This window comes from Chelonia mydas, chromosome 7, assembly GCF_015237465.2.
Source record: "Chelonia mydas isolate rCheMyd1 chromosome 7, rCheMyd1.pri.v2, whole genome shotgun sequence".
Classification (NCBI taxonomy): domain Eukaryota; kingdom Metazoa; phylum Chordata; order Testudines; family Cheloniidae; genus Chelonia; species Chelonia mydas.
In genome coordinates this window covers 94,491,474-94,517,807 of record NC_057853.1, presented here as the reverse complement: position 1 = coordinate 94,517,807, position 26,334 = coordinate 94,491,474, and the positions used below count along the sequence as shown (strand labels likewise).

General features: G+C 38.4%; 1 protein-coding gene across 1 annotated transcript in view; it reads left to right on the top strand.

Annotated features, from left to right (window-relative positions):
- ADGRA1 (adhesion G protein-coupled receptor A1) overlaps positions 1-26,334 on the top strand; it is a 465,281-nt gene that overhangs the window by 227,598 nt on the left and 211,349 nt on the right. The window contains 1 exon segment of the mRNA XM_043551597.1: positions 15,792-16,005. Within this exon segment, the coding sequence (XP_043407532.1) occupies positions 15,792-16,005 (214 nt within the window).

The following is a 26,334-nucleotide window of genomic DNA, read 5'->3' as shown; positions in this document are numbered from 1 at the left end:
TGTTTTGCAGTACATAAATTGGCATTGTTTTACTAACATTTTCCATACTTAGCAGACCCAGCATTTACAGCATTCCAATTTTTTCTGTTTTCTTTGGTTCTGTGTAGTCAATGTCACTATTTGATAATTTGCTTTATCAGCAATTCAATTTTTAAAACATTTTCAAAGTTGTTTTTTCCAGTCCTCCTCCAGTTTTTCATTTATCTTCATTATTGGACAAGTTACTTTACTTTGTCATGGCTTCCAGTTTCTTCCCACTGAACTCTGCCTTGCATATTTCTTTCCCACTGAGACTGTATACAAATAGTAGAGCTTTCATCATCAGTACATGCTATACTCAGTGTGCATACGCAGTTCAGCTAGAAAGGTCCATTGACAATACAACAAATCAATTGATTAACAAGAAATAATATACCAAACTCTGGTTTTCATGCCTTCCAAAGCTCACAGTAGGCTATAATGAGCTGAATAATATACACAAAGAGAGGCACAAGTTCACCGTTTTATTCTAAGGCATAAGCATCATAACAGTTGCATGTATGGAAAGCATGGTAAGCCACCTACAAAAACTGGATTTTCTTCTCACTAACACTACTATACCCACCCACTCCAAACTGGCAAAATAAGCTAATGTGGCTCACTAAATTTTATAACAGAAAGAAAGAATCATAGAAATGAATGGCAAACTGAACAACCAAAATGCTATAGAGTGGTAACCCCGAAGTATACTTGCCAACTCTTTGGCTGTGAGAAGTTTCTTGTTCATGCTGTAGTAGCTTGTGTGTGTGGAAGTCAGCATGGAAGGAGTTAGATTGTGTTGGGACATGCCTACAATTGCTCTGGTCATGCTCCCACATCTCCAGCATGCCGCGTAGGTCTGTCTCGCCAAAGAATGACAAAGAGCTATGTTTAGAACATGTCCCAGTATGTCTACTTCATGGGATGGCTACTGAGACTGAACATTTGTTTTTCACCCCTTACCCAGCAGGAAAGAGTGTTTGTCCATTAAAAATACATTAATGCTTAATTTATTCAAATACAAAGAGCTATATTTAAAATATTTAAAATGTAATTAAAATTCAGAGTTATAGATGTATTCTAGGTGATGTCTGTCACATACATTCATGTGTTGCTTTTATGCATAAAGATAGGTTAGAGTTTTCCTTTATTTCCAGTACATTCTTCCCCTACCCACCTTTTGAAATAGAAATTTAAAAAGGAAACCAAGTGAGAACTATAATTTGAATATTGTAAGTGTTCAGTCAAAATTGAGGTTTAAGGGTACAAGCAGTAAATTATTTAAAGTATTTGTGTTCTGAATCTCATTATAAGGTTATTAAGTGTGTGTGTGTGTGTGTGTGTGTGTGTGTTGAAATTGGGACAGAATTTCTGTTGCCCTAGAGATATGCAATGAATCGTCCATGCTATTCCAAATATGCTTTTCATATTTCAGATGCAATTCACAAGATCTTGTATGTCCTATCATTTCTATTTTGCTATCGTACATGCACCTTGTTATCATGCACTATAATAGACGGGCCCTTTAGCAGTATTCAAACTCACCACCATAGCATTTAGTATAGAACCTAGCTGATTTCTGTTCCATCTTTGCTCTGTCTTATAAACCATAGCTAATCTGGAATTTAGGATTGATAATGGTCATTTTTAATAGAAAGAATACAGCTTTCATTCAACAAAAACCTGTTTTGACATCAAAATGAGGTAGAGAAATCAAGAAAAAGATGGAATTATTATAATGATGTGTTAGGCCTTTGAATACCTTGTGTAATCAGTGATTCCTGTGGTGCTGCACTGCAATCATTGTTCAGTGCTGACAGAATAGACGAGATAGGAGATTACTGTAAAATACTTTACCAACTCTTGATCTAAATGCCTGGAGCAGAATCACACTTCTCTTTTCCTGCATTTTTGCAAGGCGGGTGGGTTTGTCTGGAAGGAGAGCCTACGAAGCAGAACATTTTTTTTTAACTCTCATTTGCCTTATAAAACTCAGCAGTGGGGCTGTAACCGTTTGGTGCAACGTCTTCATAATACTAGCTGAAAAGATTGTTTTGTTCTATACTTATCTGGGTCTTCAATAATTATTTAATCAATGAATAAATTGTGCTAGGGCCAGGATATGATTATCCTAGCATGTTTGTAGTTATATTAAGTGCTATCTGTACAAAGATAACTGGAAAATAACTAAGAATAGACCCTTAAATGGCTTCTGAATAGATTCTTTCCTATTTTGTGCTTTGCTTAAAGTGTATAATTTGAAAATGTGCGTATTCTATTGGTAAATAAGCACTTTAAATTATACACATTTCCAAAACTGAGGGATTGATAAATTATAGTTTTAGAAACAAGTGTCTCCATCTGCACTGCTCCTATTGCTATGCAGACATTTTATGACTTGGTATATAGTATCTAATCCTGAGACACTCTTTCATGGTGAATAATCCTTGCATCTGTGATTAGTCTCTTTGAAGTCAATGAGACTTTTTGCAGAAGTATTAGTTGCAGGATTGGGCTCAGTCATTTGAATCAAGATTATCTCCAAGAGACAGCTGAGGATTAAAGATACCAATCATTTTTCCAGAGACATCCTTAGAATGAAAAACAGATGTTGTAAAGCAGTACTAAAATGTGTCTTCTATGCTCTGCAAATGACATAATTCACAAGCGATTAAATCAGTTTCAGTTAAAAAATGTGTGTGCACAATTTTTTTGTCAGGTTGGTCAAACCAAAAATTTACATTCTTCAAGAGTTCATAAGGTTACAAGGCTCTCCTAGAAATTAGTGGTAAACCAGTAGCAGGTTCCATTCAGTATCACTTGGCATGTCTCCTCATGCTTTCAAGGGTTTGTAAATAACAAGAAAATGAACATGGCATGTTTGATGTCAAACAAAAGATTTTCTCCTTTTTTGACATCCATCTGTAAACAAAGGTTTAATTTGTTTGTAGTCTTTAACTTAAAAAATCTGTTCAGAATATTTGGTGCTTATTTCATTCCTCATTTTGGTCCAATTCCCAAGGCTGAATACCAAAGTACTGATAGAAAAGAGCATCTAAGACCAGTTGTGAAGGGAGAAGTAAATTCAAAGTATTGCTGTTCCAACATTACTCTAAATCGATACACCATGCAAGTTATTTAGCTTGATTTATGAAATACCAATGTTATATTTCATGCTCTACTAGGTGCCTTTTGACACAATAGATCACTGCACTAATGAACACTTAAATTCAGTAGTACAACGTACCCTCAGTAAACAGTGATCACATTCACAGAAAGCACCTTATGAATTAAGGATGCTAGTTTAATGAATTGCTGTTACTGTAGTGATGGTATGTTTAACTTGTGTGGATTCTCTTAGGTTATTTTTCCATGTTCTCTGATCATGGACGCTTACATTTTGCTAAGCTGTCATTTCATTCAGCCAGGTGGCCGATCTCCTCCAATGCCATGATTTCTCCTAATATGTACCACTTGACACCATGCAACCATGCAATATCCTCTTAGTAGTAGCAGTGCTATCCTTTGAATGAGTTGTTAAATTGGCTTCCTTTCTAATATCTTTTAGCTGTTCAGATGTACATTAAAAATCACATAATTTTTTTAAAACTCCAGGGTATATTCCAAGCAATCTAGTGTAAAAAATTCATGTCTGCACACAACAGACACCATTACTACATAAATGGTATTCCACACACACATGTCTGCACAGGGAGTGGGGACTAAACACTTGTCTATAATGGCCAAAACCGACCTCTACCATTTAACCAGGTAATATCAGCAGATCCGTTAATCTCCTGCAGGCCAGTCCCCAGAAAGCAATATCATACATTCATGCAAGTCCTGTCTATACATGGCTAAGTACATAGGACAAGTTCTAATTACAAAGGCAATCTATGAGTTATTACCAAGAGTACAATCGCTTCTGTTTACTTATACTGTTCCTCTACTACAAGAATTTAATCCATTATTCTATAAAGAGTTTTGATATACCTTGAGTATGAAAGATACTATGTAAAAGAAACTTATCTGACTTTAAGCAGTATCTGTCCTTCTTGCCGTCTGTTTAAGATATGCTTTAAACTTCTTATTATTTATGGCGGAAGCACCTTAAGTCTATAATTGGGTCTGGCCTCATTGTGCTGGGTGCTGTGCAAACATATAACAATGACAGTCCTGCCCCAAAGAATTTATAATCCAAACGACAAGACAACAGGTGGATGACATAAACCAACAGGTCCGGGGTGCAGGCAAGGGGGAGATAAGGTAGCAACTATAACAGAAGGTGCACAGTTCTTAGCCATCCAAGGAGCAGTGACTGCGACTCGCTACCTGCTTAGGAATTCTTAGGTTGTCGTTTTCTGTATGCATTTTGGCAGAAGTGAATTTTGAGGAGGGAGATCGGGGATAAGATGGTGGCTTTACAGATTTGACTGGGTCCTTTCTCTATTCATGAGGAACAGCATCACAGGTAGAGAGAGTCACTTTCTTCTAACACCTAATGAGGATTAATGTTAGAAAAATGAAAATCTTTTTATCCTTGGAGGTACTCTGCCTCTCTCTGGTTCACTACAGAGGTTCTGCCTAAATTACTTTCCCCATTCCTGTTTCCCATTACTGCCTAGCTTCCTGTTACAAATTTAAAGCAAGAGTACATATATTCTCATAACATATAACAAGACAAATGTTGGACTGGAACCCACAGGGCAAGAGGTGATGAGGTAGACCAAGAATAATATGGAAATGCACAATAGAAGGAAAATTGAAAGCTATCAGAATGACATGGGAAGATTGCAGTAGGAGACAGTCAAAGTTGGAAAGCAGTGATGAGGGCCCTACGTTCTGCAAGGAATAGAGAGGCATGCAAGAGCTATATAATGAGTATGTACAAGTTATTATACATAGAATATGCTGATGCACAACTGTAGAGAGCTTAAAAGTATATGGGGGTGGGGGGAAAGGGAAACCAGTGCAGAGATTCAAGTGTGAGTGGGCATGGTCTTTAGCATAAATTGAAGTTCAGTAAATTAACATAATTTACCTTCAAGAGTTTAACTGTTGATCTCAAAAAATAAAAATTCTTATTAACTTTAAGGATGTGCATGACAAAAACTTAGAAGAAACTGTGAAGTATAGTTATATGCAAAAAACCATTTACCTGAGTAAGCATGTGCAGCATTTGTATTACCAGGCCATGTCTTGGGAAAAACAGTTGAACCTGAAGGGTGAGAAATAAGGTGGAAAAGAGAACACCTGGGAGAGATGGGGATAGTATTAAATAAAGGTAGTGAAAGTTTTCTGGTTTGGGGAGAGATAGAAACAGAATAGGAACCAAAAGTGAGAGGATTGTTAACATGAGGGAAGGGCATATATTAGAATGTGGAGGAAAGGGTTTGTCAGCTGAAAATAAGAGGTGTGGAATAAGATACATTTTTTGATGTTTTTCTGCTTCCAAAATTTGTGAATTTGTCTAGATATACAAAAATAGAAAATATCCTCAATTACATGATTATATGTCAAGAGACTATTGCCAAATATATGAAGGATCTTTTTTTGGCCTCATGGAAGATCTCAGTTAAATGATTAATCCTTTCAGTATGATGCTGATGCGTTTACTTGACGTGGTAAATTCTGTAGGATGCTGCCAATAAATAAAACCATTTGCATTTATTTCAGAAAGAATTATAATTGAAGAGAATGTGTGAGGTTTATGCATCGTGCATAGCAAGTTATGAATAACATCATGATAATCAACATGGAAATTATTATGAATGGCTTTGTTTTATTAGCATTAAGGGATTAACTGGCAAGTTAAAGTTTAAATCATTTTTGACACCCAGACCATCATACATTACAAAAAGTACTTACATATTCATGAGATTGACACACCACAATCTAATGCCACAATGTGGTACATTTTCCATGTTAATAGGAATTCCACGTCTCCTTCTCTTTAAACTGCATTGAAAATTATCCCATTATGCTGACGGAATAAGATCAGGAGTGATCTGAGTTATCTGTCAAAAGCTGCATAGAGCAGGTTGTGCATTATAACTTTGGAAGTTGAAACTATGAAATATATTTTAAGTGTGCTTTCAAAATTAGATGAACTGGAGGTTCTACTAATGTTACTCATTGGCCTCAAACCTGCACTTGATTTACTACTGTGTAATAAGAGGAAGAGGGTTCAGGGAGCACAGCATGGGATGTGGTCTATGGATTGGAGGGCATGTCTACCTGTGCATTTTGGTAGTTTTAACTTTCACTGGTACAGAGTTATGTCTGATTTATATTTAACTAATTTTATGTGCTTTGCGCAGAAGGCCATGGATCTGAATTCTGCAAAAAGCCAATACGCTCAACAGAATTGATATGTAGCAATATTAGCGCCAACCTAATTAAAAATAAGATTACCAGTATGTATCAAAAAGTTGTAGATCTAAGTGGGAAGAGGAAAGCCCATGCAAATAATTTTAACCCCTCAGCTCACAATATCCAGTTCTTGAGAATTCTGAAAAATTCTTTGCCCACGAACATGCAACTCTAGTAAATTTCCTATACTTCACAAAAGGATGAAGGAGAGGAGGGAAAGATGAGGATAGCCATTTCTTTGTAGGTAATATTACAAAATAACCATTCTAAACCACAATTTGTTGAACACACACTTTGTAATCCACACAAAGAAAGGAGTAGTTCCTTAACATTAACCAAAAATATAACTTCTACGAGATTTTTTATGCCATCAGGATTTCATTATTTTCACAAAACATTTTACATTACATGTAGTTGGTGAAGCATGTTAAATCCTTACAAATATTTATTTGGCAACATACAGTACATTTTGTGATGTCTTAACATTCCTTTGTATTGTTTGCTCACTTACTTGCTAATTCACCAAATTCAATAATCCGAGTCATTAGTGTGAAGTCGTAAGCATAACGGATACTGTATAGGATTTCAAGGCTCATCTAATGAGTCATCCTGATGCGAGGTGCTAGAATCCTCCAGAAAGACACAAGGTAATTACTACTGAGTCAGAATGCAATGTGCATCTTGTTTACTGTAGCCGGGGAACAAGAGGGGGCAGGTGGCAATCTCTTACAGACAGAGGGAAACAAGGCCTGGGACAGAGGAAGAGACTCTCTCTGTCTCATTTTCCCATCTGTTAACTGCAGATAATAGTACTTCTCTAACTTACAGGGGCATTGTAAAAATAAATACATTACAGGTTGTGTTGGGTTTAGATACTGTGGTGGTGGTGGTGGTGGGGGGGCATATAAACACCTTAGACACATCCAGCTCCTTCCTCTCCTATGAAGGGCCCCCAACCTCTGCATACTCATAACACCAATCTGTAACCATCCCCTCAGTGATAAGAGACGGCAAAATGAGGATATGGCTCAGGCTGTGTAATTGGATTTCTGCATGTGATGCAGGGACCCAGGTAGACTGAAGCCCTACACTGCTTAGACCCATATGGGTCTAAGATCTCCACTAAGGTCAGCCAGGGAGAAGTTTGCATATCATCCAATCACTTACACATTTCCTTTAGTACTAAAGGAACAAGAACCAAGTTGCTGACATAAATTGCTCTCACTGGCTAATGGATTGGACCTGTAGTCAAGGTCTATCAAACATTGGTTATGCTCTGTCAAACATGACTTATGAGGAGAGCCTGTGGGAACTAGGGTTATTTAGTCTGTAGAAGAGAAGAGTGAGGGGGGGATTTGATAGCAGCCTTCAATTACCTGAACAGGGGTTCAAAAGAGGATGGAGCTAGGCTGTTCTCGGTGGTGGTAGTTGACAGAACAAGAAGCAATGGTCTCAAGTTGCAGTGGGGGAGATCTAGGTTGGATATTTGGAAACACTGTTTCACTTGAGGGTGGTGAAGCAGTGGAATGGGTTACCTAGGGAAGTGGTGGAATCGCCATCCTTAGAGGTTTTTAAGTTCTGGCATGACAAAGTCTTGGCTGGGATGATTTAGTTGGTGTTGGTCCTGCTTTGAGCAGGGGATTGGACTAGATGACCTCCTGAGGTCTTTTCCAACCCTAATATTCTATGATTCTATGACTGGCCTTTTAAATATTTCCTAGTGTAAGAGGCTGGCCATATCTGTTTCAGTCAGGGGAGGGGGTCACTCCAGTAGCAGAGTGTCTTGCTTCTTTCATGATCAAAGTTAGTAGGCTGTCCACAGTGTCACTGTCCAAATGCCAGTTGCCCATTTGTAAGGCATATGAGCTGGGCTGAGCAAGAATCTCTTCACGGCAAAGAGGAGTTACAGAATGCCTAATAACTTATTCCACAGTGACCAAAGAATGGCTAAATATTCTTACTTCCCCACAAAATGGAAAATGGAAAACCCAGGAACTCATCAGATTTTGTGTATAGCACACGGTTGGACACGGCTACTTTCTACTAAGTAGGAGTAAGCTTTGGTTGTGTTTATGCACACTGAATAGTCCAATTGGAATCTGACTAGTATTGTTGAAATAAATAGAATTACTTGCAGGGTAAGGTACTACTCAACCTGATGAAAGGTGTCAGGATCTGATCTTTGAGCTGTGAGACTCAATTCTGTTTTGTACTCATATATAGAGAGAGAGAGAGTAGAAAAAATACGTTAAGCACAAGCTAAAGTAATTTTAGCCCTCAGACTGCTACCCCTTGCTATTTATCCATGTGGTCACCAGTGATACTGCCAAGAATGACCCTGAGCAGAACACTGCAGACTATGTGGCTCTGGGAGGAAGGATAACAGAGTTTGGGGTGCAAATGGTGTTCTCATCCATCCACCTTGTTGAAGGAAAAGGCCCTGGAAGGGACTGTGGAATTGTGAAAGGAAATGTGTGGTTATGCAGGTGGTTTTGGTGAGAGGGCTTTGGCTTCTTTGACAACAAGCTGATGTTCCAAGAAAGGGGATTACTGTGCTGAGATGGACTCCATATATCAAATTCTCAGAGCAGCATCTTTGGATGTTGTCTGGCTAACCTGATAAGGAAAGGTTTAAATGAGGTCCTGTCGGGGATGGTGACAAAAATCCAGGCCAAGCGCATCTAGGCTAAACTAACTAAGATGGGGGGGCTACTTTATGGAGAAGGATGTAGAAATCACAACTGCATTATAAAGACAAAAAGAAAAGCTGCATGGCAGTCTGCAAAATATCTTTGATGCCTGTATACAAATGCAAGGAGTATGGGGAACAAGCAGGATGAACGGGAAGTCATGGTATATGAAGAAAATTATGACTTAATTGGCATCACATAAACTTGGTGGGAAAACTCCCATAATTGGAGTACCAAGAATGAGGGATATAGCTTGTTCCAAAAGGATAAATATGCGAAAAAAGGAGGAGATGTTGCGCTGTACATCAAGTATGTGTACATTTGCTCCAAGGTCCAAGGGGAAGTGAGCAACAGACCTACTGAGAATCTCTGGGGGGGATAACAAGGGAAAAGAACAGTAGTGATGTTATTTGGGGGTCTATTAAAGACAACCAAATCAGGAAGAGGAAGTGGATGAATCATTCTGCAAGCAGGTAACAAGATTAGCTAACACACGGGAGCTGGTATTAATGGGGTATTTTAACTTCCCTCATTTCTGTTGGAAGACTATGGCAGCAAAACATAATATGTCCTGAAAATTCCTAGAACCTGTAGGGGACAGCTTTCTGATTCAGAAAGTTGAGGAAACAACTAGGGCATCGTTTTGGGTCTGGTTTTGAGCAACAGGGATGAATTAGTTGCAAACTTGGAGGTGTAACTTGGAAGGAAGTGATCCTGATCTGATAGAATTCAAGATACTATGGAAAGGAGGACATGAGAACAGCAAAACAAGGACACTGGACTTCAGAAAGGCAGCTTTCAACTGACTCAGAGAAATAGTAGGAAAGGTTCATGGAAAGACCAATTAGGAAGAAAAGGAGCTGAAGGGGGTTGCTTTTTAAAAGATGTAATACTAGAGGCTCAACATCAAGCTATTCCAACGCAGAGGAAAGATAAGAAGAGCCACAGGAGAAATGCTGGAGAAATGCGGGTTTGACAGAGCTACCAATGAGTGGTTAAACGACTGCAAACAAAGAGTAGCTATTAATGGAATGATGTGGGATTGGAGGGAGGTCTCAAGTGGGGTTCCACAGGGAGCTGTTCTATGTCTGCTGTTGTTTAACATCTCTATTAAGGACCTGGATGTAGGCATAGAGAGCATACTGATCAATGTGGCTGCAAAAGGAGCTTTTTAGTTCTCTAAAAACCAAAAGGGATACATACAGGAAATGGAAGGAGGGGCATGTCACCAAGGAAGTTTTCACAGTAATAGTGCAGGTATGTAGGGACAAAATCAGGAAAGCTAAGGCAAACAATGAATTACAGCTGGCAAGAAATGTTAGAGACAACAGGAAGGGGTTCTTCAAATATATCAGACGAAAAAATGGATCATGGATGGTGTGAATCTGTTGCTCAATAGAGAATGTGAGCTGGTAACAGAAAATGATAGGACAGCAGAGCTGCTGAGTGCCTATTTTGTTTCAGTCTTCTTACAAAATATGACATGTGACCGGACAACAAGTGAAATTACCATAGACAATAAAGGGGAAGAGATGCAGATCAGGATAAGTAAAGAACACGTTAGATATCTTCTGATGAATTTGAATGAATTCAAATCAGCAGGTCCAGATGCTATTCACCCAAGGGTACTGAAGGAATTAGCTGAAGAAATCTCTGAGTCACTGGCAATAATATTTCCAAACTCATGGATGATAGGAGCGGTCCTGGAAGACTGTAGAAGGGCTAACCTACTGCCTGTCTTTAGAGAGGGGCAAAAAGGAGGTGCAGGGGACCTATAGACCCGACAGTCTGACTTGACCTGTGAAGCTACTTGAACAATGTATAAAACATTCAATTTGTGAATACCTGGAGGACGAAGGGGTAATCTTTAGCAGCCACGCTGGCTGCTACTAAGAACAAATCATGCCAAACCAGCTTGATTTTCTTCTTTAACAGCATAACTGATTTGGTAGATGGGGGAATGAGGTGGACATAATATACTTATGAGGTGGACTTCAGCAAGGCTTTTGACACAGTCCCATTGGACATTCTGATAAGTAAGCTGGAGAAATGCGGGTTTGACAGAGCTACCAATGAGTGGTTAAACGATTGCAAACAAAGAGTAGCTATTAATGGAATGATGTGGGATTGGAGGGAGGTCTCAAGTGGGGTTCCACAGGGAGCTGTTCTGTGTCTGGTGTTGTTTAACATCTCTATTAAGGACCTGGATGTAGGCATAGAGAGCATACTGATCAAGTTTTCAGATGAGATAAAGATAGGATGTGGTTGCCAATACTGTGGAGAATAGAGCTAAGATTCAGAGGAATCTTGATAAATTGGAGAACTGGGCTATAGATAACAAAATGAAATTCAGCAAAGACAAATGTAAGGTGCCACACTTAAGGGGAAAAAAAACAAATGCACAAATACAGAATGGGGGGAAACTGGCTTGGCAGCAGCACTGCTGAGAAGGATCTGGGAGTTGTGGTGGCTCACGGCCTAAACGAGAGTCAGCAATGCAATGCTGTTGCAAAAAAAGCAAATGCAATTTTAGGTTGCATTAACAGAGGCATGGCATGCAAGTCATAGGAGGTGATAGTACCACTCTATTCGGCGCTGGTTAGGCCTCATCTGGAGTACTGTGTCCAGTTTTGGTCACTAATGTATAGAAAGGATGTAGAGAAACTAGAAAGGGTCCAAAGGCAAGCGACAAAGATGATCAAAGGGATGTAATGAAAGCCATGTGAGCAAAGACTGAAGGAACTGGGGATGTTTAGTTTGGAAAAGAGGATATTAAGTGGGGACATGATAGCAGTCTTCAGATATTTGAAAGGCTGCCATAAAAAAAGCTAGAGTAAAGTTGTTCTCTTTTGCCACAGTGGACAGCACAAGAGGCAATGGGTTCAAACTACAGCATAGCAGATTTAGATTAAATCTCATGAAAAACTTCCTAACTGTAAGAACAGTAGGACAATGGAACTGACTGCCTCAGGAGGTTGTGAAAGCTTATTCACTGTAGGTTTTCAAAAGGAGGCTGGATAGCCATCTGTCTTGAATGGTTTAGACGCTCAAATCCTGCATCTTGGCAAGGGGTTAGACTAGATAACCCTTGTGGTCCCTTTTAACCCTATGATTCTATATTGTTGGCCTCTCATCTCTTTTGCATGTACCTGGCTGTGAAATGAACATTTTATTTACTGCAGTATTTTCCAATAATCATATAATAGTCTTGTCTCAGCCTATTTAAAGATATTTGTGCTGCCAAACTGAAAATATGATTAAATATATGTGGGTAGTTTATAGGCATACATTTTATTTAAGTGCTTTTAATATTCGGGTTGGTGGAAGCTAGAATTTTATACACTTTGTTCAATTTGCAATATATTATTCAGACAAAAACAGCTGGGCACATTTAAAGATTTAGCAAATCTGTTAGTTTAATCAGATGAATAACTACTCCACAGTGACCCACTGATTGTGGGGCTTTTAGTGGGTAGCAGGCTTGTAGTTTGAACAACCAATATGCTGAAGCATACCACAGGTAGTTTTATTGTTGACCAAAATATATTTAAAGATGTGTTTCAGCAAATGAACATGGTTTCATTTTGGCAGTCTTTGTGATGTTTTTAAAGAACATTTTAAATGCACTGAAACCTTGTTTTTAGGTTGTAAGATGTCCTGTTTGTACTGTAAAAGACACAAATGTCAAAAGCACTGGATACAGGTTGGTGAATCATCTGTGTAATGTGGTTTCTTTCCATCACAGTAAATGAGGTTTGCTGACTGTGACGTTTTGGGGACTACTCAGATCAGCAAGGAGTTGTCACTGCCTGCCCCGTAACCTTGAGAGCCTTTGTTTGTTTGTTTGTTTGTTATGGTTTGGATCCCTGACACCAGTAGTAGCCATCCCGCAAGCATTTAAGGAGGCTCACCTGCCCAGTTACTCTTTGCAGGGTGACTCCAACAGCCCTTCCAGTCCCTAGTCTCCCCAAATATTTCTTCCATGAGTTCTTAATTACCAGACACTCAGGCCATTCCCCTCTGGTTCATCACCCCCACAAGGTGTGAAAACCTAACCCCAGTTATCAGCTCCCTTTGGCATAAACACTCCACACAGTTTGCACACCAGAGACCTGCTTGGGATAAAAATAAACAAAAAGTTTGTATAATAGAAAAATCACAGATGGAAAGGTGAAATCATAAGGGAAAGCAAACATAAAAGTTGCACAGAAAATAAAGATAAAGATACAACCTCAGGCTTTACACTTTCTTAGGTAAAATGTCTTTTCTAATAAGAGGCAAAGAGTCCTGTGGCACCTTATAGACTAACAGATGTATTGGAGCATAAGCTTTCGTGGGTGAATACCCACTTCGTCGGATGCGTATTTATTACTGCCTCTGGAAAGCTTATGCTCCAATACGTCTGTTAGTCTATAAAGTGCGACAGGACTCTTTGCCGCTTTTACAGATCCAGACTAACATGGCTACCCCTCTGATACTTTTCTAATAAGAGTTACCTATTGCCTTAAAACAATTTCCCAGCATATCCCCTAGTTGTAGGCGGGATCCACTGTTCATGAGCATCCTCCTTTCTCAAGACTGTCCCCCGAGCTTCAATCCCAAATCTGCTTTTTAAAAGGCTTTTTTCCTTCTCTTCTCCTCTCCCTGCCCCCCAAGTCTACCCTGACTCATGGTTAATCAGAATGGGGAAATTTCCTCCTGATTTGGTGTCCAGGAGTCAGGATATTCTTTTCAATTCTGAGTTGTCTAAATGTCTTTCCATGAACTCTAATGGTCCACCGTTGTCCTTTCCTGGATTGGACAACAGAGAGTTACTTTAAGCCTGTTGCACGTAAAGAACTGGCTTGGCAGGTGCAGCTCTCTGCTTAACTTCTCACCATCCTGCCATGAGGTGTAGTTGAATTTGTGCCAGAGATTATAAGCACAATTTTCTATATACACAAATATATACATTCATAACCAGTCTTGACCATTAAGTTCAGAACATTACAGGCTTTCATAAAAGACCTTAACTGATATGTTTTTATTGTACAATAACACAATATACAATCAATTGGTTTAACTGATCATTTTGGGGGTTAAAACCTTCTGTTCTCCCCTTAGGGTGTCTGGACCATGATGGCCACACTGTCTAAGGTTCGCTAGAATAGTTTTATTGGCTTTGTCACTAATCACTCAAACATACACTCTACAGTATTCATGGTAAAAAAAAAAAATCATTGCATAGGAGGACATAATTTACTGGGCAAAAGAGGAATTTTGCTTTAGTCTGGGTAAATTTCCATCTGGTAGTTTCCAAGGTGGTAAGCTTTTTTCTCAAGCATTTAAGGAGGAGAATTTCAGATTACCAGATTACTTTGAATGCATCCTTTTAACTCAAATATGTGGCTACATTTTTCAGAAAATGGAACTGAATCCAAAACCATTCTCAGTTGTTGAAACTCCAGCTAAATGCAACTTAATTCCTTTCTTTGCTCTTCCTCCTTCTCAGTGGTTGTGGCAATGATTGTATGTCTTTAATTTTTGTCAAAGTTCTGTTAATTCTTTTTTCAATACAGCTTTGCTAGAGTAATAATTTATATGTTTAAAGACAAACTTTCTAATTTGTCCTGTTTTGCTTTAATAATCAGCAATAACAACTATTGTAGAACAACACTAACTTTTTATACTAAATGTGGATGGCTATAACAATCTGTGGATTTAGCCATTGTGGTTGCCAGCTGATCGCATAGATGAACTGTGAAGAAAACAAATTTACCTTTTGCTCCAAGTTATGGTTAACCTAAAGGAGAGTTGTCTTAGCGGGCATGTCTTTTAAAGTTAGCTGCAGCAGACATAGACAATCATCAGCTGACAAACAATTCAGCAGGTCTGATTACAGATGGTCCTTGATAGACAACATCTTTAAGTCTAAGGTGTGCACTTAAAGATAGCTGCAGAGTGTGTGTGTGTGTGTGTGTGTGTGTGTTTCACTAGTTGTAGAGAAAATAGATTTTCCCCACAAAAAATCTGATTATTCATGCTAGGAACTAAGTAGTGGGGCAAGTCATGATGAAGCTGAAGTTCAGTTCCTTGGAAGCTGCTATCGCTAGCTATGGGCTTGAGAAGCAGCTTCAGCCCCTCCACATCCACCTTAATTGTGAGGAACACTGTATCTATGTAAGCAGATCCAATAGCTCCTTCCCCAACTCACCCTCAACAGTTCCCTCTGCCTCAGCATATTTTGGGATGGTGCAGAGCCCATCTTCACAATGCACATGAGGCACAAAAGTCACCTTGGGCAGCCATTGTGCCATTGGTTCCTGGTAAAATAAATGCAGAGGCAATGAATGAATTAACTTCGGAGAATCCCAATCAATGAAAAAGTAATAAGACAAACTCACGTGCAAGAGAATTCAGAAAAAAATCTATTCTGTGCATGATGGGTGCAGTATTATACATGGTGTGTAGCCAGTATTGTATTTTTATTGCTTTATGCAAGAAAAGCAGCAGTAGATGTAGAGTAGATATTTGATTGCATATTTTGTCCTGTGCATGAAAAATGTTTGATCTTATCTGAAAGTGTTAAATTGTAGAACACTTGATTTCTTCTATAATGCATGCTGACACTTGTAGAAATAATAGCTATTAACAAAATCCAAGCAATTTTTGAAAAGCACACTATGGCCTGTTTTCCATTCCTTAAATAACAGGAAATTTTTTTTCCCACAGCTGGACCTTTGGAGCTGCCTCTTTTTGAACTGATACCATCACAAAGGCAGGTGGTTTTTCATGGAGACCGCTTGCCATTTCAGTGCACTGCAACATACGTTGACAACACTACCCAAGTACACTGGTACCATGACGGTCATCTTATTGGAACTGATGAAGAGAGTGGCATATTTGTGGAGGACAGCATAATACATGACTGCTGTTTAATTACACGGTAATGTATACACATTTTAATGATATACAATACTGCAGGCAGTGCAAACAAATGCAAAATAAATAACAAGCCTAACAGGAATGTGCAGAAAGATTAGTTTGAGTTGGTGAAATGGAAGTGTTCCATATGCATGGTGTTGAACCTTAAGAGATAGAGGCATGGAATCGTCGTATCTATACATGGATGCATATTCTAACCCTCATTTTTCTAGTCTACATGCTACCATATTCAGATTAGAACTTGAAGAATCACTGAGAAAATGTTGGTGTCTCTGACTTGCTCTGGAATTGGGAGCTAGAGAAAACTCCAAGATAATGATTAGTGGTTCTGACACAGAGGGTGATGAAAGGAATGGGAAAAAAATTAAATAAAGTTTTAATAACTCAGTAGCCTAGGAGAACTTTAACTCTTAGCCAGACCACTTTTTGCTGAGACTACCTGGAACAGCAAAGTGGGATCCAGCTACGAAAAACTATAAATAGAAGAGATTGGATGAATTTACTTAGGATCCAGCACATTATATACTATTATGATGGGAGTCTTAGCCCTGGTCTATACTAGGACTTTAGGTCGAATTTAGCAGCGTTAAATCGATGTAAACCTGCACCCGTCCACATGATGAAGCCCTTTTTTTTTTACTTAAAGGGCTCTTAAAATCGATTTCCTTACTCCACCCCTGACAAGTGGATTAGCACTTAAATCGGTCTTGCCTGGTCGAATTTGGGGTACTGTAGACACAATTCAATGGTATTGGCCTCCGGGAGCTATCCCAGAGTGCTCCATTGTGACCGCTCTGGACAGCACTCTCAACTCAGATGCACTGGCCAGGTAGACAGGAAAAGAACCGCGAACTTTTGAATCTCATTTCCTGTTTGGCCAGCGTGGCAAGCTGCGGGTGACCATGCAGAGCATGGTGACTATGCAGAGCTCAAGAAAAAAGGCGCAAAACGATTGTCTGCTGCTGCTTTCACGGAGGGAGGGAGGGAACGGGGGCCTGACGGTATGACGATATGTACCCAGAACCACCCGTGACAATGTTTTAGCCCCATCAGGCATTGGGATCTCAACCCAGAATTCCAATGGGCAGCAGAGACTGCTGGAACTGTGGGATAGCTACCCACAGTGCAACACTCCGGAAGTCGACGCTTGCCTCGGTACTGTGGAAGCACTCCACCAAGTTAATGCACTTAGAGCATTTTCTGTGGGGACACACACACTCGAATATATAAAAACGATTTCTAAAAAACCGACTTCTATAAATTCGATCTAATTTCATAGTGTAGACATACCCTTACAGTTACTTTAATTAGATAAACTTGTCTTTTGCATCTGGTTAGAACCTGTCTTTACAGGTATCTACAATCTTAGCTATGACCATCCTTGGATATCCTCAGATGTTTTAGATGTGAAAAAATGTTGAAAGAATAGAGTAGCATATAATTGAAGTAAAAGGTTGATTGCATAAAAAACGTATTTTAAAAATATCATCTAATAAAAAGGTTGTCTGATAGTGAACATACCATGTTGGCTTGTGCCTCTGTTTTGTCTTTTAGTTTTTCCCTCCCTTTATTTTTATTCATATATTTGTTTTTGGTTCCCATTATGATGGCAAAAACTAGCTCTGAAAGCAACTAACCTATTGTAAATATCCCTTCAGCAGATCCCCAGCCAGTTTCCCTATGTGATCAGGAAGAATCAATCCTTCAAGGCTGTTTGTATTCTTTACCACCACCTTTCTCTGTCTAAAAAACACAGTGAAAGTAACCATACTAATTGCCTTTTGGAACATCATTAATTTATTTCCACCTCAACCACTTTCTATTAATGTAATTTACCCAAAATGCTTCTTGAACTGTCAAACTAAGGTTATGGAAGGTTTGTTTTGTATATAATAAATTGCTTCCAAACCATTTGGGGCTTTCCTACTTTAGTGATTTTTGCGGAGTCTCCTTATTGGCGATTTGACCCTATTTGGTTTTTGATAGATGGAGAGATGTGGAAGAGATCTATTCTTTCATCTATTAATTTGTAATAGCAATGTCAAGGGGTGTAATGGATAATGAACAAGAATATTATACCAATTAAGATGGTAATGCCAAGTGTATGAGCTGGTATAAGTGCTGCTAAATCACTTTAATTTAAGCATGTGCTCCTTATTTCCATGATATCAGAATTAAGAGACATACTCTTAATTACCATCATTACACTCTTCAACCAAATTATATTTTATACTATATGAAGAATTTGTAGGAAGGGAGAGGGTCATAGTACACTAAAGTATTAAATTGTCTGATCATATTAGGGTCTGCAAAATTGCTACTGCTTCCTCTTTAAAAAGTTAGATTATGGAGCAATGAAACTGAATTTATTTATGATTGCCAGCTGTGTGTCCAATCATAAAATAAAAATCTAGGCCTATAGTAATACTTCAATAAAGATTACGGGGCTTCTGTCTACCACTTTAAAGGGTGCTCTTAAACAGATGCTTGAAATTACTATGTTATAATAGTGTATGGAATATTGATGGATCTGGAAACGTTAATTTGCTGATGGACTGTAGACTAGAAAGTTTCTTTTTTTAAACAGTACAATGCTAAAGGCATATTATATGCAATATGCAAAATGACTCTCCCAAGGTATTTTCAGAATATTTAAAAATTGGAAGTGTAAAACAAATGATTTTCATGACTGACTTTATTTTCTCGATTGGTTGTAGATTTCACTTTTTATGCATTACAGCCCCTATCCTGTAATACTTCAGTTTGTTATATGTCAAGGCCCCAATCCTGCTGGCGTAGTGCTGCCATTGAACTTATGGCTCTGTGTGGGTGCTGGGGCGCACCAAAATAGGGCTCATTGTAGCATCAGGGCTTACCGTTGCTTATGAGTGTAGTGCTGTTAAAACTGGTCTCTCTTGTTCTTCTATTATTATTAAACAAAACTATTCTTCAAATAATTAATGTTAAAAAAAGTTGTTTGGACTCTGCAAACAGATACTAAAAATACATTAGTAAAATTTTAGTCCTAAAATCACTTGACAGCATTTTCTAAGCTTTATGTCATTGTATAGAATGGTTTTGTTTATATTTGCTGCAGTTATTATTACTGTGTTTTACTGTAGTCCTTAGGGTCCCCAGTCATAGACTACCACTCTGTGATAGGCACTGTACAACTCTAAATAAAAAATCCCTCCCCTGAGGAACTTACATAGTATCAGTACATAAATAAAACTACTCCTTCCTGCAGTTCTTAAAGTACTACCTACTGCCCTCCTATGCGTGTAGCTCCCATTGAAATCTATTCTGTTCCTGTGATTGCACTGAGGGCAGAATTTGACCCATAATGCTTAGCAGCTTATGGTTCTACTTCTGAAGCTGACTTTGAACAAAGAGGTGCTGTTCCAAAAGCAACTTATTTAAACAGTTGTAGATTATTATTTTATTTGGTAGCTCCAGATTTCCAGATATTTGTAGACATGGATTTGTAACAAAAATATCCTCCTAAATCTTTCCATTTTATTAATTGGCAACATGCAAGGATAGAATATCAAATGCATATTTATGTCTCCTATGGTAAAACAAAATAAAATAAATACTTTTTCTTCTGCTAATTATAGATTTTTGAAACCATATTCTGTCTTGATATTTTTCTTGGCAAAGGGTATTTCCTTATGGGATATTCAAAAGGGTGTTTTCAATTCTGCTGCTAGCTCACATTTACCATTTCTTGCCAACAATAATAGTATTTGATTTCGCTCATGTTGAACTTTCCGTCATTATATATGTATGTGTGTGTGTGTGTGTGTGTGTGTGAGATATCCAGAAATTGACTTGTTTGTACCAAGGCAGTGCTAGTTTCTTAGGGCTAGACCATTAGATTGGGGCCTAGCTCAAGGTAAGGGGCAGGGCAATAACACATGATCTCTGGAGCAGCCCAGAAGGGAGACTAACTCATTTGAGCACCATCATCCTCCTGATCTTCTCACTGTTCTGGGGAGGGTGTCACAGTATTTGCTTACTGATACACTGGCATAACTAAAACTTACAGGTGTGTGTGGAGTCTAGGCTCCAGCTACTCCCTTCAGCACTTCCCACCCACGTTTGGGGTGAGGGTGGGAAATGTAGCCTGCTTCCCACTTTCACAGGAAGCTATAATACAGTGCATTAGCACAAGGAGTAAGGGAGATGACTAATACCCCCTGTATTCCCTGCTGCTTGCATGCAAGGTGTGCCACAATCTGGCCCTTAGTTTGTAGGGAAAATAAATCCAGTGGTTTGATATAGTAGCCACCCTTTTACTGATGACTTAGCTACTGGGGGCTTTTTAGGACTTAAGGACCTTTTAAAAATTGGGATTTTAAATGAAACTGAGGAGACAATTTTAAGTAAAGGTGTGAAATAAAGAGCAGGATTGATATATAGACAGTGAAGACATTGACACTCTGATTTATACTGTCATCTCATTTTTGTCCCATTCTATTTGCTGTCCTTTGAGTTTACACACATGGACTCCAATCCTGCAAACCCTCTAGGCACACAAGTAATGTTGAGGGCTATTTGCATATGTACAGTGAGTTAATGTGTAAATATTTCAGGATTATAGCTTATGAAATGGTTTGGTAACACATAGGTCTTAGGTTTGATAACAGTTTATGATAAATTATAGACATTCTAGGAGACTACACATTATCAGCGCTTTTCTAAAACTGTTCTTTTGGTTTTGTTTTCCACTGGCTGGGCAGATAATGTTATTTTTTCCAAAAAAATTCTCTTCCACCTAAGGACTTGCTCAGTTTTACTTCCAGGTAAAAGCAGCCTTTCTGCCAACAGAAGCGTTATGTACAGCAAACGACAGCTATCTCCTCACACTTCAACCCATTTTTGTACTTTATTGTTCTGAGGAGTTGCCAGTAAGCAGGTACTACAATTATATAGTTTAGTTTAGAAAATTTTAGATTTTCTGTTCAAAGAGAAAATATTGTAGTTGTCAAGAATCCATCAGCTCCTCAGTAGTGAGAGATTTTTTTCAGATAATTGCATTAGTTACCCAATAGACTGTAATGACTACTTTAGAGATACTTTGTTCTATCCTGTAAATACTTATTTAGACAGTGTTTAACAGCACTTATTTGGCTTTCGTGGTTGCTGTGGGGCTATTATGGTTTGTGAGGCTCTTTTTGAAAATAGTGAATTGTGCAGTAGGTTAAGAACCCATGAAAGTAGATGTTGCTAATGGGAAAACTAGCATGCCCTTAACTGAAGCCGAGATAGTAGGTGCTATTAGAAGGCACATTATTCACATCATCTAAGTACTTGATCGTCATGCTATGTAGATTCAAATGCCACCATGAATTTATGCCGATATGTCCCACCCATGAACCATTGCAAATGATAGTTTTCCTTTTAAAATGTGTCCAAAGTATAGAGCTGTGAGCTGCCATAGATGTACATTTAGAGTATTTAGAATACATTACCAAAAGGAAATATGCCTAGGAATCTGAGCTTTTCATGCACGTAGCATTTCCTCATGCTTTTCCAGCAGAGTCCTCTGCATATGTTGTGATGAGCTGTCTTGGACTGAGTGTTAATGATTAAGGAAAGAGGAAACACCTGTTTGAGACAATAAGAACAAAATTACCACTGATCCTTTAAGAGATGCAAGGGTAGGAGAAAAAAGGAGTGAACTAAAATTCTGCAGAGTGCATATTCCTTAAAGCTCCTGTTCCTGGAGGAAAGTGATTAGATGTAAATCTCAGATTTTTTTGTAAGTAAGTTTATAATCCTCATGGTTGCAGAGGAAAGTTCGAAAACAGGACCCACAAAGACTCAAAAACCAGAAAGCAAATAAAAAGCTCAACACTTTTTACAAAATATATCATGATCTTAAAGCCAATCTCATGATTTTTTAGTTTCTGACTCATTATTTATAAATTGTTGGGATTGATAATACTGCAGTTAGCAAAGGAATTTCATTGGGTGAGAGGAAGAGTTGCAAAAGCATGCTAACAAAATGAGGATGGGGCAAGGTGTGGCTGTTGAGAGAGAACACGCTGTGGACATCAAGACGTGCCAAGAGTTAGGCTGTCAGTTTCATGGCAATTTTGAGATCCAGCAGAAGGAATGACACATTTGCAGAAGTTCTGGTAGAAAGGAAGTGGGGAACTAGTGATTTCCAGATTCTCTTATCAGTTTTTGGCAAACTGGTAACCATACATTTCCTCGGGAAGAGTTGTGAGTGAACTTGTGGTGGTGCTAATATGTTAGGAGCATTCTGAGAGTTGTGTTCCAGAGATAAATAGATTGCAACCAGATGCATAATTAGATGAGGCTATATGAGTGTAAAGTGATGACAGAGTCTGGGAGACTTAATCTAGGCAAGACAAAAAGACAACAGTTGTGAGGATAAGAGGAGAGACCAAGAAATCTGATTCATCCAATAGATTTTTGAGAAGGACTTTATGTACTGCTGTCAGTTACCTCTTGGTGATGGATGAGCAGCTAAAGGGCATACTGAGAGGCCAGTGGTAATCAGCAGTAATTGTATAGTGCTGATATTTTATTTGTACATCATTTGAGCAGCAATCTTGGGTTCTATTTGATGCTTAATTGCTGAACAGCTAGGTAAATGACTTAGCAAAGCAAAAACCCATTTAACTTGTAAATCAATGCTCCTACAACATTTTGAGATTACCTTAAACTTCAGACTGTGCAACAGACAAAGGATACTGAAAGCACAAAAAGTCCTTATTGCTAATACTTTTAGAAAAGAATCCCATCTCACACAGTATTTTTAGACTGTAAAAAAAATGTTAAAAATCAGTGCAGTTTTTTTGGAAGGATACAGACTTAGGGCTTAATTATCTGCGAAGAACAAGAGAGTTTTCACATTAATTAATTGGAAGAGTAATGTTAGGATTTTTCTGAAATAATCTGAATTGATTAAATAAAATCCAGTGACAAGGGAGATGATTTACCATTTGTAACTTATTAAAGATGTGAGAATAGTTTAAAATAAATTTGTGAACTAAATGTATGAATCCTGTGGAAAACAATAGGGGCAGATATGGTACTTTCTACTTGTTTGATGGAATAAAGGCAACTGCAAAAAGTTGTCTTGTGATATACTATCTGACTGCTTAATTTTGAGAATACTGAAATATTAAGAGATAAGAACATTAATCAAAACAAGTATTGTAAAGTGTAAAGTTTTGGCTGAAAGGCTAAAAACAATTCTTGTTTCCTAAAGAAAATAGGAACTGTTAGCTATCTTGGGGCCCACTCATCTCCCTGTGAGATGTACTTAGAGGGGACCCTGCACAATTGAATCTTCCAGCATGGAATGGTGGAAGGGTCAGCTGCCTCTGTGGCACTGATCTCCCCTTCCCTCACTTCCCCCACCCACAAGCCATCAGCAGCATATCAGGTCAGGATCTGTGTGTGGAGAAAGAGTTGGCCTGGACTGGAGGGTGCAGGTAGTGCACACTGTTCCCCACACAAGCCCCACAGGGAATCTGAGCCTGTCAGGGCTCATTGAGAACATCCTGAGCAGCCCTTGGCAACTCACCACCCTGGCAGGAATCAAGACACTTTTTGACTGTTTATAGCCCTTTGATCTGGCAACTGCCCACTCTGGCAAAACAAGATGTCTAACATGTTGGAGACAGGATTTTTGAAGTCAACAGTTTGCCCCATTGTCTTTCAAGTGTCTACCTAGATGTTCTTATCTGGGAAGTCATTGGATTGCTTCCCTGTTTGTAATTCCCATAGCCTTCTCTTGCTAAATCAATGCATTCACACAGGCAAATCTTCTGACCCCAGTAACCCTGACTGACCAGGTTTCATACAGTATTCATAAATTGTTACATTTCAATATTCATAAGTACAAGTGATTAGATAGCAGCCCCACTTCAGCCATACTGCTGTGCAAGCATTTGAACTACAAACTTGAGAAAGAAATAATTTCAAATTAAAAAATTAGTTAGTGTAGTGAACTGAGCATTGCCTTTTTCTGGCTAGTCCCAAAGGCCTGTAATCAAGTAATCAAGAATCATCAAAAAGAGGTTAACACTTCTCGTGAATCATCTGGGAAATGTTTTTACTTAAAAAGCTTTTTATGCAATTTTGATTCTGTTGGACTGATTGTCACAATGATATTTTTGTCTGAAAACCTCTCCTAGTGCACAAGTCACAAGAACTATGCAAATGGAATAAAACTTTCTCAGGATACAATATTCCAGTCTATAGAATACTACTTCTCTGAGAGCAAATGGAAGATGTACAACAGGTCTAATTGCATTGTACCAAACAACTGCTGTGGCAGTCGAACGAATTCCAATATAGCTGACTATTGTCTGCTGATATTTTTTTAAAGCAATAAAACAAACTACACCCCTCCCCCAAACCTTTCAACTACTGAACCGTTGACTAATTAATAAATGTACAGTATACTTTAAAAAAACACCAGGCCAGATCCTGCCCTGTTAGGGCAGCTTTATAGCACTCTTCTGGTACAAAACCCAGTTGTCAGATGATTTACCCAACCTAGGGGAATCCTTGAGTGGCCTGTACCTGCTCTTTTGACAAGTTCTGTGTGGGCAAGGCTCTCTTATGTCCCAGCTAACTCTGGTTGCTGGGAGAAATTAGAGCAGCTCACCCTCCTGATGAATGGATTGGTACAGATTGGATCCAGGAGGCCTAAGACCACTTTTGCATGCAGCCCTTTGAGCACTCTGTAGCTACAGCTGAGTATCTGGGCTCTGACTATATCTGATGGGCTTCGAGATTAAAAAAGCTAATCTGTCATGTGTTACAGACAGTCAGTATGCAGCAGATTTCCCATTGCACAGTGAGAAATTGCCACTTGTCTCCAATATTAATATTGCTGTATTTATTATCTTATTTATGAGAAAGTATTTCAATGGAACTGTAGACTGAGTCACAGAATCACTGACCCTACTTTGAAAACATATACTTCACCTTTGGCCAAGTACTTGGTGGCAGATGGAGCGTATTATCCTATGACAATGTTGACCATTGATGTCTCTTCAGTCAGTATCATTCATTTGAATAACAGAAATAAAACTAATCTCCAGGATCATTTGTCTCCTGTGTTGATGGTATATGTCTTATATTTTTGTCAAGATATTTTTATTGTAATGCCGCAATAGATCATTTTCTCCATTCCATTAACATCTCTTAAATTTAATCCACAGTGTAGCATGTTAGGCACTATTTAAATCACAATGAAACTTAATGTTTAATATAGTCAATATTTTGAGTGTCTGTTTTTTCAACACATAGATTGAATTAAATGATTAGTAATGTGTTTTATATATTTGATCAGAAGAAATAGAAAATACAGTGTATTGAATTTGCTATGACTTTGACAAATTGATTACACCTGGAATATATTTGCTAGAACTCTTCTGTGTTGCATAGAAGATCCTGAATAAGTACTTTAATCTTCCCTTTCTCTTGCTGCTGCGTGACACAAATTTTATTTAAAAGTCCATCAGTTCTCTAAAGATATTTATTTCCTGGGCAATTCTGACAATTGGTCAGAGAGAGCAGATTAGCAATATAAATTCGTTTTAAATGCCCAGACTTGCACATTGTCTTTTGATTTCCCATGCTTTAACCTTTTATCCTCTGTGAAAGACTGCATTCCCAGCAGCAGCAGACTCCAGGGATCATCATTTTTTAAATTCTTTGTTAGTATTAATAATTTATGGAGGCTTGGATTAGATATAGGCTATGCCGGCTTTTTGCCTAAATTGTGGAAACCAATTCTCTGCGTCTGTCTGTCTGTCTGTCTGAAGAAGAGTGCCACAAATGTTAAAAACCTGTTCATGTTCCAATAATTTATTTTTGTTTTTCCCCTGTACGGAGATAGGTTCTTGCAGTGTTATATAGGAAATTCGGTCAGATTCTAAAACCTTTCTGAAGGAAGATTATCAAAATAGGCTGCTGTAGTCATCCCCTCCCTTGGTTGTTGTTTTTTCTGACATGTAAATGACTATCAGAATGTAAGATAAATGTCACTAAGGTATTACTTGGGGACAAGAAATGAGTAACTCTACAAAACATGACCTAGTTCCGATCTGCCTAATTAGTTATGCATAGCTATAACGAAGAAAATCTATGCTTCAAATGAAAATCTTTTGCCATAGGTTAACTGATTAAATGGATATGCTTTCTGCCTGTATTAAGCTTCCTCACTTAGCAATGACCAACACTGCAGGGTGTTGTAGAGTATTATAACGACTTTTCATGGAATAGTTTCAGTTGCATATTGTGGTTAATTTTCCAGCATGTCAATCATTACATTTGA